We start from the raw sequence: 13230 nt of genomic DNA on the forward strand, positions 1-13230 counted from the left end.
GATCTATTCCAAAATATCTTGATCCGATAAAGTTAATGGAAGGAAAAATTTGGCTGCTATAACATAAAAATAAAAATGTATTAACTGCATGTAGATGATGATGAAAGATGTGCATTTTTCAGCTGCTCCCATGCAGGCAAACGCAACGTGAAAAAGTGACACTGTAATTATGAGAGCGGTTTGGGTTCTGCCATCAATCTTCTCTCTGCCGAAGAGTGTCATGTGCTGGAGAACATCGATCACCTGGCTGCCTGTGCACTCATCTGATGGAGAGGACAGGACAACACATCAGTGCCAGAAGACGGCACTCGGCTCTCTGTCTCTCTTCTATCTCAGCAGGGGGTAGTTGGTGAAAGGATTCTCCTTGCATTTGTGTGTAGGTGTTACACACACACACCCTTCCTTTGATGAACACAGTTGGGTTTAGAAATAAATGATTTTTTGAAGACTTGTTTGGAATTATGTTTACAGATCCAAAGTCTTACTAATACTTGTACTATGCAATTAATACGAGCTTAATAACATACATCCCTCAATTTAATCACTAGTTTGGTTCTATAAATATGATGCAAAAAAACCCTAAAAATTAATATTTCAGTTTCCTTTCTAACCCTGAGCAACAGCAAATTTAAACTCATTTAAAATGACTGAAAATAAACACGTTGAGGGATTTATTCCACAAACATGTGCAATGCTCGTCATTTTGTTACTGATCGCCAGCACTCGGGAACACCAGATACGAGTCGAAAGATTGTGGGAATGAGCTCAAACAGGATGTTTCAAACACCAGGATCCAGTGCATATACACACTTCTAAAAGTCTAGGAGATAGCTGGTAGTGCAGTGGTTAGAGCTATTGCCTTTGGATCCATAGGTTCAATCCCCCCTCTGGCTGTAGTACCCCTCAACAAGGTACTTTCCCTAAATTGCTCCAGCAGAAGAAAGGGAGGGAAAAAAAAAAAAATGACATAGCTGGATAAATAATTGTAACCTCAATAATGTAAGTTGCTTTGGAGAAATGTCTTTGCTTTCTTGTATTGGGTCTTCAATGTCTCTGTGCATCTCTCTCTCCCTACGAAACCTGCGTGCAGTAGGATGTGTCTCAGAGCCCCATTCAAAGCAGCTTTAGACTGATTCCCCCACGACCTCTGTGTGACCCCAGTCTCCACTCAAAAATCCAACACCCGCAACTGCCTTTGCCTTCTGTCTAACCCCCCAAGCGCCACAGGCACCATGCTGGCCCAGGGAGCTTGCCAAACCTGAGCTGGACGTACATTCCCGCCAAAAAATCCTCCAGCGAGGTGATGTTCAGTAAAACAGACATGAGAGCTGATGCTTTTCCTGAGAGGCGATTCAAACCCAACCACCACCCTGCCACCCCCACCCACCTGCCTCAGCTGTCTCTCCCATGCAAACAGCGTTGCCGTCTGTCCCCTTCTACTTACACTCGAGGAATTCTTTTCACCTCCGGCAGACGAAATGCTCCATCTCTTCTCCCTCTGTGGCGGTGGAAACGAACAGAGAGAAAGGGGGGGGGGAGGGTGTAGGGGGGGTCACAATCATTCACTGCCCTGCGAGATTCATTCTCTGCTCCCCCCAGCGAGTGCGTGTGCCTTCTCATTCATTTTGGACTGCCGCACCGCCCAGCGCCAAATATACTCCCTGAATGCCTGTGCAGCAGGTGATATGGTTGCCAGGAACCGAATGGACCGAAAGGTTGCAAATTCGTTCCCCTCCAAAAGGACTTGGGATGCATGTTTTCCCTCATCTGATAACATTTAAGAAAGTTCCGGAACAATGTGGTTGAAATCTAGTGGAATGAGATGGCACTACCACTTTCAGGAGGACCTTGCGACTTGTGATTACCTCCCGTGGGAGGCATAGCTGTAGACATAGTACTGCCCATGGTTCGAGGACCTTGTAGCATGGGAGGTCCTGTAAGCAAGAGTAAAACTGTAGCTTCCTGGTTAAACCAGATTCAGGTTTATCCTTCTCTTCCGGGCCCTTCTTTCATTCAAACAGTGTTACCTCAGCCAATCAAAACAGTCCCCAAGAGTCCCAGAGGAAATTAATTGCAATGCTGATCAATAATCGATCCCTATAATACACAAATTCTAAAGGCCAGGTATTCATTATAAACACTCCCTGTGTGAATGATGGGAGGGGTCAATGAACAAGCATGACTTCTATACCACGGTCAGCGGAGGTGGCTGGGTGGTGATGTTTGAATGATCCTCAACTACCAAGGGACCAGGTCCCTCCCACTACAATGAGGGCCAGCTGTATAACATTACTTCCATTGACAGTTTGTTGGGTACCGTGGTCCATGTTGAGGAAATGGACACAATACACACCTGTGCCAAACCCAGTCTGGGTCTGAAGGAGCTCGTCATCACCTGTGACCATGTTCTCCTTTCCCAAGATCATACATCCCCCAACTAATGGCGCTTCACCTTGGAGAACAGTTAGTCCTAAACCAAACACCAGTGCAAACCCCACGACCAGCTGAGGGAGATGGGAACAGTGAAGAAAAGACAGCCTCTAGGTGAATGCAAGGCATCGAGGTCACAGGTCAAGGGTTCAAAAGAATGACTCTACACATAAAGCTCATGTTGAGGGTAAAATGGGGTAAAGGGTCAGTTTAGAAGGCACGCTGTACACAGCACGATTAGGATGAGGAAATTTCGTAGGGGCGAGACTGAATAAAGGCTCTACTCCATTAGTGCCAACAGCCAAGGAAGTTCTGCTCTAGTTTCAGGAGGTTCTACTCTAGTCTCAGCGCACATCTCTACATTCACAGTGCTTCTCACTCTTTACCTTTTCTGTGTTTCTTGCCCTTGGTTCTGATGACTGTCTGGCTACAGTCAAACTACGGCAGAAAACATGCAGTGTGAAGGAAATCATCCAAAAACAAAACAAACAAAAAAAAAACATAGAATTAGCGCGGAGCAGGACACACACACACACACACACACACTCGCACTCATACTCGTAGAGAAATGAATACACGTCCAAAGATTCAGGTCAAGCAAACCAGCAACCAGGGATGTGCTGAGAACTTGAAGACCACCCACGAGAAAAAGCAAGAACCCAGAGTCCTCTCCCCAGATCTCTCCCACCCGCTCTTGTTTGCAGTACACACCAGAGTGTTTGTTTCTTCATGTACATCTTAGTGAGACGATGAAGGTCACCCAAGCCTTTCCGCCTACACTTCCAGGATGCAGCCAAGAGCAGAACACCTACAGGAGTGTTTTTCTGGAACCTCTCTCAGTTTTCCTTATTTACGTTGTGAAAGAACAGAATTTATGCACTACCATCTATTGCATTTAATGAAAAAGTGAATTATGCCACATGTGTTAAATTGTGGACAGCTGGGGGATAAGCTGGGGTGGGCCACCTCAGCGGGGCCCATGTCCCTGTGGACAGAGCGCGCTGTGGGGGGGAAGCACACCTCTTCATCACAGCTGGGCGAGGGTATTAATTGACAACCGGGTTTCCCGGCTAAACAAGCCAGATGTCCGCTCATTAGGCCAATGACAAAGCTAAACCTCCAGGATGGCGCTCAGGCAACCCTCTGCAGCGCTCACAATTTAACGGGGAATCAAAAAAAGAGAGAGAGACATATGAACTCATTATGCAGAAGGCATGAAAATAATTAAAAAGCCATAATGAGAGAAATTAATTATTCTATTAGGAGTTCAATTAGGCGCATGAGAGCTCACTTACACATGAAAGAAAGAAAAGGGGAGGTGAATCAAACCGCCACCATGAGCTACAGTGAAAGACGGAGACGGGAATAAAGTAACACGGCTGACAGCTAGAGAGCCTTTCTAATTCGCATTCTGGTCGCAAATAACCTCGACTCCGACCTGAAACCTTGGGGTTAGTCCGTGCTGCACCACGGTATCGCCGGCGATGCCTCAGCACAGCTGTGACATAGCAGAGTTACTGGACAGACCTCAAACCGTGAAGCTCCACAAAAACAGAGAGCTTTACACATAAAACAACTGGAATCGTATTACCAAATGACCCTCCTCCTGTGTTCCGAATTGTTGCCACATTTACATTTATTCGTCTGCTGCTTTTCTCTAAAGTCGCTTACAGTGTCAGATTTACCCATTTAAACTGTTACTGTGTCAGTTCGGGATTAATATGTTTATCAAGGGAATTAAAGCAGGACATGGGATCAAACATGGGTCTTTGAGTCCAAAGGTGGCAGCCTTAACCACTTCATAACTTGCTGCCACATCAATGGTCAATGTGTGCTAGGGACCTAGTAGCAGTCTTCTCAAGGAGTTGAAAGGTTCAGTCTTCTCCTCCCTTAGCTTGCTGGCTAATGTGCCAACAGGATGTTTAGCGCTGGAGGTAAGTGCGCTGAGGCTTAACTTGTGAGCTAATGCATGGAGAAGGAAACCAAGTTGGAGAACAAGGACATGGAAGCCTGAGGAGCAGTGGCAGAATGTGCAAGATGGATTGCTTCTGAGAAAGCGCTATTTCGTGGAGTTCCACCAACCACCACCCCCACCCGAAACACTGCTATTCTCATCAAGTGGCAAATTGAGGAAATCAGAATGAAATGGGATAAAAATGGTACAAAGTGCAACGCGGCTGCAGGAATTTGTGTTTGATTTCTCGCCGATATGTGTACTAAGCTGATGATAGACTCGTGGATGCACTTCACGCTCCAGGATTGGTTGCCTTCCCCTTTGACTCCTTTTGTTAACCACCTGCTCGAGGAGAGGAGATTGGCCGTCGCCGAGCAGTCGCAGGCCACCCCCAGCCTCATCATCATGCAGCAAGGCTTCATAAGCCATGACTCCTAAGGTTTGTATGCTTCATATTTTTCATTTCCAGTGCTGCTGATGAAATTGCCGAGGCCTGTTACCCTCTGGGTTTGACCGGTCTCCCTGCCTGTGGGGGTGGGCGATACCTATTCTCCCTTGTTTACTGGCTTGGATGATCTTCAACAACATGGACATTTAGGATGCACAGCCACACAAACAGAAAAACAACATGCTCCACACCACAGGAAAAAGAGAAAAAACACCATTCCTCCAGGTGCCCGTGGTCCCGAGGACATCCTAAACACAGACTGGCACATCACAGCAGGTTCTAGGGGTAGGGTTGGCATGCTTACGTTGACTCTCTTTGTAAACGAAGCTCATTTTCCGTGCTAACTGTGGCTCTGTTTGTCTCGGTGGTGGAACAGGAGGGACCTGTGTGAGTGAATATTGAGCCAGAGAAAGGTCTTTGACAGGCAGGACGGTCAGGGAGATCAAGGGGTTCAGGGACAGGGGATTTGGATCTCGCAGGAAGGGGGCTCATTATGGCTCTTTGAGGAGATAATGGGGATCTGCGGGGAAGGAAAGGCTCTACATGTTGGAAGACACTTGAGCTCTGCACCCTGAAAGTTCAGCATCTAGAAGCTTTTCGCTGCTGGATTTTCCATGGTCTCCCTGAGGTACTTTGAGAATGAACAAGCACTTGGAAAATACAAGAAGTAACAGACTCTTGGGCAAAGAAATTCTAGAACTTAATGAGCTTGTAGGACTAGTAGAAGACAACCTCATTTCCAAGCAAAAAGGCACAACATAATGTTGTCAACTATTTCAAAAGCAGCTGCCTTTGGATTGTAAGGTTTGTGTTTTTTTTTTTTTTTTTTAAATTTGGCTCTTATGATTGTTATTACATATTCATTCATTTGATTTTTTTTTTTTAGAAAAAAGTATAAGCACCTCCCTCTTCATCTTCAGACGGACATAATTCTTCCCACAGAGATGCTCTTGATACACACATTAAAATCCATAGGCACCCGTTGGCTGGTCATTACAGACTGTACACAACAGAAACCTGCAATGGGATTCGGGACACCACCTCCCAGCTATTACGTGCTGCGTCATATATAATTTAACAGCTAAAAAAAAAAACTACGTTATCGCTGCGGACTGCGAGGACTGTATGTCGCCTCTGTGTTAATTCTCCACTTCACACATGTGATCTATACATGCTTCAGATCACAATATGCTTTCCACTGAACAGAGAAAAAAGCACGATCTGCAGCTCGGCTCAAACTGGATATGAAATTACAAGCAACGGTTGCCACAGGGAGTACACCTATTAAGGCACGATAAGTCATAAAAGGAGACTGTGCTGCAGTGGAAACACATTTTTAAATGTTAATGAAATTACCCGCCGGATACAAATGAGTAGGAATTTCATGTTTCCTTCCTAACAGGGTGTAAAAACACAAAAGGGATCTGAATCACACCCATTTGTTTCCGGCAGGCGTTAAGCTAATCCTATTGTTGGCGCTCGGTTTCGTGGCTTAAATGAATGTCCGTCAACGAAACTGGGCAGGACAATGCAAGGTGGTGGATTCATTATTCTGGAAGGAGAATCAGGACTGAGTTGATGTAACGAAAAAGTATGCAGAGGACACTGGCAGTGAGCTACGAGTCCATCACCCTTTGTGGATCGGAGTGACAAAGAGCACGAACCTCACAGTTTGCTTTTTTAAAAAAATCTCTCAACAGCTATAACAGTGAAATAGTCACATGAAAAACACGCATAACCGCATCCCAAAGACCAAGCAAATTTTTTCTTAGTGCCACTTGACCCCTTTGTATATCAGTAGCGGCTCTCCACTGTTAGCATCTACTCCTCATACGTGTGGTCCTTTTGGAAAAAATGCTTATTATTTGTGTTTATAGGTGTACAAGAGCCAAAAACCTCAAAAAACAATAAAATCACAAAATGGAAACTATTTACATGTGCATGCACTTAAACAATTAAAAATGGAAGTGCCAGCATTCGTCCAACAAACTGAAGTAACGGGAGGATGTGTCAGAACATCATGGATGTTGTTATGGCTTGGACTCCTAGGCACAAATAAAAAGTCATATCAACAGTCAAAAAAAAGAAAACTCTTGCAGTTAAGAGGCACATGACCTAATGACACAGGGTCTGGTGGTTTCACGCGTGTTGTTTGATGTAACTCCTGAACTGCAATATCTGCCAACGGGTGAGCAGGCCGCATCACAGCAAGTCAGTCCTCTACGGCAGAGGATGAAGCAAGGATCAAGGCCCAAAGTCTTTGGTTTGATTCATCTCAGACCTCAGAAAAGGTGAACCCATTGAGATGATACCAATGGACAAAGATGGCGAGAAGCCATCGGGCATTATGGTGGCTCATACATCTGAAGGAGCACACAGACACTGGACACAGAGCTTATTACTCCTGGAACAATGCTGAAATGAAGCAAACCTCGGTTGTGTCAGACTCTGAGAGGTTCGGAGTGGTAATGGTGACTGTTGGGCGGGGGTGGGGAGTGGGAAGGGCAGGCGGAGAGCAGTGCAGACAAGTTCCCTAATGCTCCTACAGAGGGTGAGCATCCCCTGCAGAACAGAAGCTTACCTTGAAGGTAGACATGGCAGGGTCCCTGCTATACCTGTCTATGGTGTGGAACTTGTTGGAGTGGTTGAGTTCATGGTAGAGCTCTGAGTGTCTTTTGCGAGTGTGCATCACTTTCTGCAAGGAAGGCAAACAATGAAGAAATAAAAAGAAGAAAAAAGGACAAGGGCGGCTCGAGGTTTCTTGGGGGGTCGGGGGGGAGGCAGAGGTGGCGGTGGGGCGTAGTGCAGCGATGAGGAGATGAGATTCAAGCTGCTCCTTCATCATTTCGGAGCTCGATCTGACTACTGCTGGATGCTAGAGCATAGCCCGCCCTATAGACTGCTTGCTTCATCAACGTTGCCTTATCGCTAGCTGTGGAGGCTGGGCTTGGCTATCTAAGAATCACAGGTGCTTCTTGTGTAGGAATATTGTAGGAACGTAGGTCTTGTACACTGTAACTGCTTATCATGGGCCAAACCATTTACCACATGGGGTCTTCCAGTTTGTATCACCTTCACTTGGCTCACTAAAACAGCACTGTAACTTTAGCATTTCGAGAAAAATGCCCGAGAAACAACACCTTATGCTCTATGCGGCCGTAACAACAAAGATTAATTACAGCCCTGCTGCGAGTTAGTCATCCAGCAGGCAAACATACCTTCTAGGATGGTGCTGCAACAATGGATCACAAATCTCCAGTCAATGAGCCTCCTACTACATCAGCAAGGAGTCGATGTGTTTGGATGAGGAATTAGGTTGTTGTCAGCGTGACCTGAGCTGCAAACGGCTCTGGGCTGGAGATTTGCTGAATCCCTGGCTCAGTCATACCACAGACACACTGAACCCCTATTCCCATTTGGTCACTGTGCTACCAGACACTTCACATCTCAACATCCAGATTGCACTGTGCTAGGCATGGATGGGAGAAAGCCATAAAAAAGTCTATCCTAAATGAAATGCAGGGAGTAGACACACGGCCGGGAATGGTATCCATTGCCCATCTCGTCCTGACTGGATGCCGTCCCTCATCCCACCCCTGCACCACCCACCCACTCAAACCTAAAGCAAACAAAAACACGGTCAGCAAGCCTAGATGTACTCGAGGTTGTGTGCGATCAAGGGGCAGGCTCTTACCTCAAAGTCCAGCTCAGAGTATCGTACTCTTTTCCTCTGGAGGGAGAGAAGACATTGTCAATGACAGGGGTTCACCAGCGGCCACAGGCCACCATCAACACAAGCAACGCCAGAGGTCTCCTGAAAGAAGCCGGCTCAGAAGTGCCGACCTGAGAGGACAACCTGCTGAGTCCACTGAGCTGTCTCGACAATTCGGATGGACAGATTCCACCAATACAGTAAAACAAGCCTCCATTGAGCTAAGGTCAGCTGGCCTCGAAGAGCATCAGTACGCCAGTGTCGGTACGGTGGAAATTCCATAGCAATGGAGACAACGCAAGCTAAGAACGGTGGCAGCAGGACATGAGCAGAGCAAAGCCCTGGCGGTGAATTGTGACACTGCCACCGTGTTCCCAAAATGCCTTGGGCTGGGATTGTTCTAATTCAACAGTAAAACAGGGAATTATGAGAAGCGAAACGAAGAAACGATGTCCTATTCATTTTTATCTTTATCCTATCGTATATGTGGATTCAACTATACAGCTTTTGTTCGTTGACATGTAGCTACGTAGCCGGGCTGGAGTTTGCTGATGGCCGGCTGAACCTCCGCAGACCACTTAGCCACAAGCTAACACTAAGGCACACCATATAATGCAGATGATTCTACAAACCATTTGGCCGCAGTATAACGATACGCTGCACTTCAAAAAGATCAACTGTCTTAACCAAAAATTCCTTCACGACATGAAAATCGGAGACGGGAGAAACTTCCTGACTGCCTGCAGGGCTGTTTGACACCTTAGCTGAGCTGAGTGTGTCTTTCATTCTTGACTGAACGTAAAGTGAGAGGGAGACCCATGGCTCTTTTACCTACGTGAAAATGATCTACAGATGAACAAATCGGTCCTCTACTTCGGTGCCTCTGAACTTTGCAGCGAGAGGATTTGAGGGAATGTTTTCTTACCTTCCAAAAGGTCTTTGTGCCTCACAAAATCTGAGACATACACATAAGCATGCATAGAAGTAGCCATCAGAGGGTAAGACCTCTGGCTGAAACCGCATGTCTGAACAGCTATATGTTTGAACGTCATGGAGACAAGGGCCTTTGAGGGTTTTCACAAGAGAGGACACTGTCATCCAGAGCAGAAGACAAGAGGTGAAAACAATAAGGGGACATGCATGGGTCTGGCAGAAGGACTGGATACAGAGAGCCATCCTCGCCATGGTGGCCTGCACCCAAGTCCGCCAGCAAAAACAGACTGCATCATCTGTTGGTGTACCTGCTCTGCATAAGAAGAAAATGTTATCATCTTCATTAGTGGGGTTACAAGACAGACAGCTTAGGACTGGAGGAGGGATTTTGTTCCCTCCACTTGGGCTCAGTGTAAACCCCCTTTGCCGGACCTACCTTCCAAAAGACCCAGGCATGCTGGGAGACATGCCAACCTTCCAGCAACCTTCTCACCAAGACAACACACATTTTCCGCCTACCTCACAATCTTAAAGGATCACGCCACCCCTCCGCCCACCCCCCGTCATTATTTGCTCCCTTTGGCCTAACTCCCCCTCATCTTGCCCCACATTCCAAGAGAAGTGTCCTGGTGGGTTCTGACATGTCATGATAGACTCATGCAACAGGTGAGGGTTCTTCAGCTGAGAAAAAGGTCTCGAGCTGGACCTAGAGGCCTGCGTGCTGGCAGTGGGGACCAGTTGCCTCTTCCGAAGCATCCATAGCTGCCAATCTGTGACATATTTTCAAGATTTCTCAAGAATCAATTTAACGGTGCCACTCTTCCTTGCCATTATTCCCACCTCACAAATTCACCAACTGCTTTGAAGCCGGGAGTTCCTCGTGAATGAAAGACCCTAAAAGGGAATGTGTTCAGTTGGTGGCCTAAGAGCCTTCGCTTGCTCGCTATCCCTGTGTATTTACAAGTGCCATTAGCAAAGAAGGAATTGTTGGGTTTGTAAGGGGGGAGAGATGGAGAAGAACAAAGCGCCTTGATGTCGGGGTTTGTCAACGCACTTCATGCGGGGGAGGGACCCGTTGCCCTAATGAAGGCCCAGGGCGAATGCTGCTTAGTTGGATCTCACTTGATCTGCAGAGAGCCCTTCCATGTGTACTCTCTCCCAGTGAGCCTGGGGAGTAATTACTCTACCCATCGGCAGCTCTGCACCGCTCTCTGTACACAGTGTGAAAAACATTGAGGCCGAGTGATGCAACGAGTGACACGGCTTTATGTTCTCAGAACCTTTTTAGGGTTTGGAGCCTGAGTGCGTGGGTGACTGGAGGAGCACCAAGCGAAATAAGGACAAAATGAACTCTTTGTTTGCAAAGCAGAACCAGTAACTGGATATTCGCTGGGTAGAGCGCAGAAGCTCTGTTCTCTGGTTGCCTGCCTAATTTAAAGGGAATAAAAGCTCTGTTCTGTGACTGGCTACTCAATTTAAGAGGAATATAAGCTCTATTCTGTGATGGGCTCCTCAATTTAAGGAGAATAAAAGCTCTGCTCTGTGACTGGCTACTCAATCTACAGGGAATATAAGATCTATCCTGTGATTGGCTGCTCAATTCAAGTGAAATATAAGCTCTATTCTGTGATTGGCTGGCCACTGTAAGAGTGGCAGGGGTTCCCACCTATAACTGGACATCCTGTGAAATCACAGCAGAAACTAAGAGCGTAAGTGTGAAGAGTCACTGCTGTGGGGCGGAGGGGGAGCTAAAGGCTCACTGACAGAGGGAGGAGCTTCTCTGCTGGGTGGGAAGAAGGACTGGCGTGACGCTTTAAGCCCCTCGCTACTTACTTCCAGGGAGCCCACGGACAGGCTGGTGCTGGTGCTGGTGCTGCCCAGGTTTCGGGGCAGGGTTCTGGTCCGCTCCACCGTGCCGGAGGCTAGGATCTGGCGGACTGAGGGGCGCTGCTGGAACTGGAGCGGGTGGGCGTGCGCAGGCAGCTGCTTGAGCGTGCCGTACGAGCGGTTGAGGCCCACGCCGATGTGGTCGACCGACGCCAAGTCTGGGTAGGCCTCGCTTTCGGCTGGGTGTAGCGTCAGGGGGGAGGGTGGCGGCGGGAAGGGCGGGTCATCCACTGCGATGTTCAGCGGCTTTCCCTCGTCCTTCGGGGGTGGGGGCTTCAGGCTGACGGTCCTGCGGGGCAGAACCATGTAGTCCCCCTCCGTGGCCCCGCCCTCCGGTGGTTTGGCCCAACCCAAGCCGCTCTCTGTGCAGAGGTACACTGGCGCTGCCCTCTGGTGCTGCTGCTCCACATTTACCTCCTTCTTCAGGGGCTGCTCGCTCAGCTCATTGAGGCCCCCCAGAGGCGGAACCTGCACAAGCAGGTTAGGGGGCGGGATGTTGCCAGGGAGGCTGCTGAAGTTGACTCCGCCTTCCTGGTGAGCTGCCAGCTTGGGGTCATCCTCATCGTCCAGCGAGATGCGAGACAGGGTGCCCGTGATGGTGGCCGGGTTGCAAGTGTTCACCTCCTTGAAAATGACTGGGGGGGGAGAGAAGGAGCAGAGCAGGGGGCGAGGGGGGTGGGGGAGGGGCGGAATAACGGGGAAATGGGCAGCGGTCGGGAGACGGAGATGGAGGGACCGGCGTGGGAGTGGGAGATGGGAGGAAAGGAGACGAGAGTGGGACGAATTGTACACAGAGAGAGAAACGGAGAAGTGGAGCGGGAGGGGAGTAACACGTGGTAAAGTTTTGGAGGGGGCAACGGTGCAGGAACACACAGACCAAGAGAAAAGGTGCAGAAGCAGGAGCATCCAGGATGGGCGAGGATGCGGGGGTGTGGTAATGTGGGTATGGTGAGGGTCAGGGGTGTGCGAGGCAGTCCGTGCAGGATTATTGAGTCTCACACACTATCGTGAAGAAATGATGACTTATTGCAATATTTCGAAACTGAGGCTTTACGCTTCATAGTGAACAATAGACAGATGAGAGAAATTCAAATGATCCTGCATTGACACAAACGTGAAGGTTCGAGTTATAACGTTAAGAAGCACATTGTTACTAAAGGTGGCAACGTGTATGAAAGGGGCACCGCAGACACACCACACGCGACCGGTGTGGAGAAAACGGCGCTGACACAACGTCACACAGCTCCCCGTGTTTGGAACGGCGTGCGTGTTCAGCTCGTGCGTCTCCCAGTCGGCGATGCCGCATGACATGCATCACGTGTGTATCACAAATTGCCAGATTTGGATGGGGGGGGGGGTCAGAGGTCAAAGGACCCCGTGCGCTCGGCCGTTTTAACGAGCACAACGGTACGGTCCTGATACTCGGACCGCAGCGTTTGGTTAACAAAGGGATGATGATGCAATCAGAACTTCTCAGGGTTCGACAACACTGACAGCGACACAGAGCAACGGCGACACAAATCTACACCGGCCAGAGTCACTTACATGGGTGTCCTCTTTCTGGAAGTGCGCAGAGAGAATTTGTCAGCCCGTTAAAAGAGAGTAACTCGAGTGACACGTTCGGTAGGAGGGGCAAAGAGCGAAATATTTCTCACGTGCAGCGAAATGAACAGGTGAACGGAGAGCGCTGTGGACTGTCAGCGAAGAACGAAAGACTGATGACGCTGCTGTGGGCTCCAACGCATCATCTGAGCCACAACATTTTGAAAGAATGTGTTTTTTTTTTTTTTTTAATAAAAGCAAACCTTTGCCCCCCCTACTCAGTAAACGGTAAGAAAAGAAAAAAAAAAAAATAAGAACATGGAG

The 13230-nt window shown here is 48.2% G+C and overlaps 1 protein-coding gene across 8 annotated transcripts in view; it reads right to left on the reverse strand.

Moving 5' to 3' along the window:
- Positions 1-13230, reverse strand: part of adgrb2 (adhesion G protein-coupled receptor B2) — a 188108-nt gene that overhangs the window by 1137 nt on the left and 173741 nt on the right. For 4 of the 8 annotated variants that reach the window (XM_029248272.1, XM_029248266.1, XM_029248265.1 and 1 more), the window contains 5 exons: positions 12910-12924; positions 11311-11999; positions 8527-8562; positions 7414-7527; positions 1445-1498 (listed from right to left, as the gene is read on the reverse strand). In XM_029248272.1, the coding sequence (XP_029104105.1) occupies positions 1445-1498; positions 7414-7527; positions 8527-8562; positions 11311-11999; positions 12910-12924 (908 nt within the window). Of the gene's footprint in view, positions 1-1444; positions 1499-2816; positions 2869-7413; positions 7528-8526; positions 8563-11310; positions 12000-12909; positions 12925-13230 lie in introns of all 8 variants that reach the window. The other 4 variants (XM_029248268.1, XM_029248267.1, XM_029248269.1 and 1 more) reach the window with 3 other exon arrangements.

This window comes from Scleropages formosus, chromosome 23, assembly GCF_900964775.1.
Source record: "Scleropages formosus chromosome 23, fSclFor1.1, whole genome shotgun sequence".
NCBI classification, from domain to species: Eukaryota; Metazoa; Chordata; class Actinopteri; order Osteoglossiformes; family Osteoglossidae; genus Scleropages; species Scleropages formosus.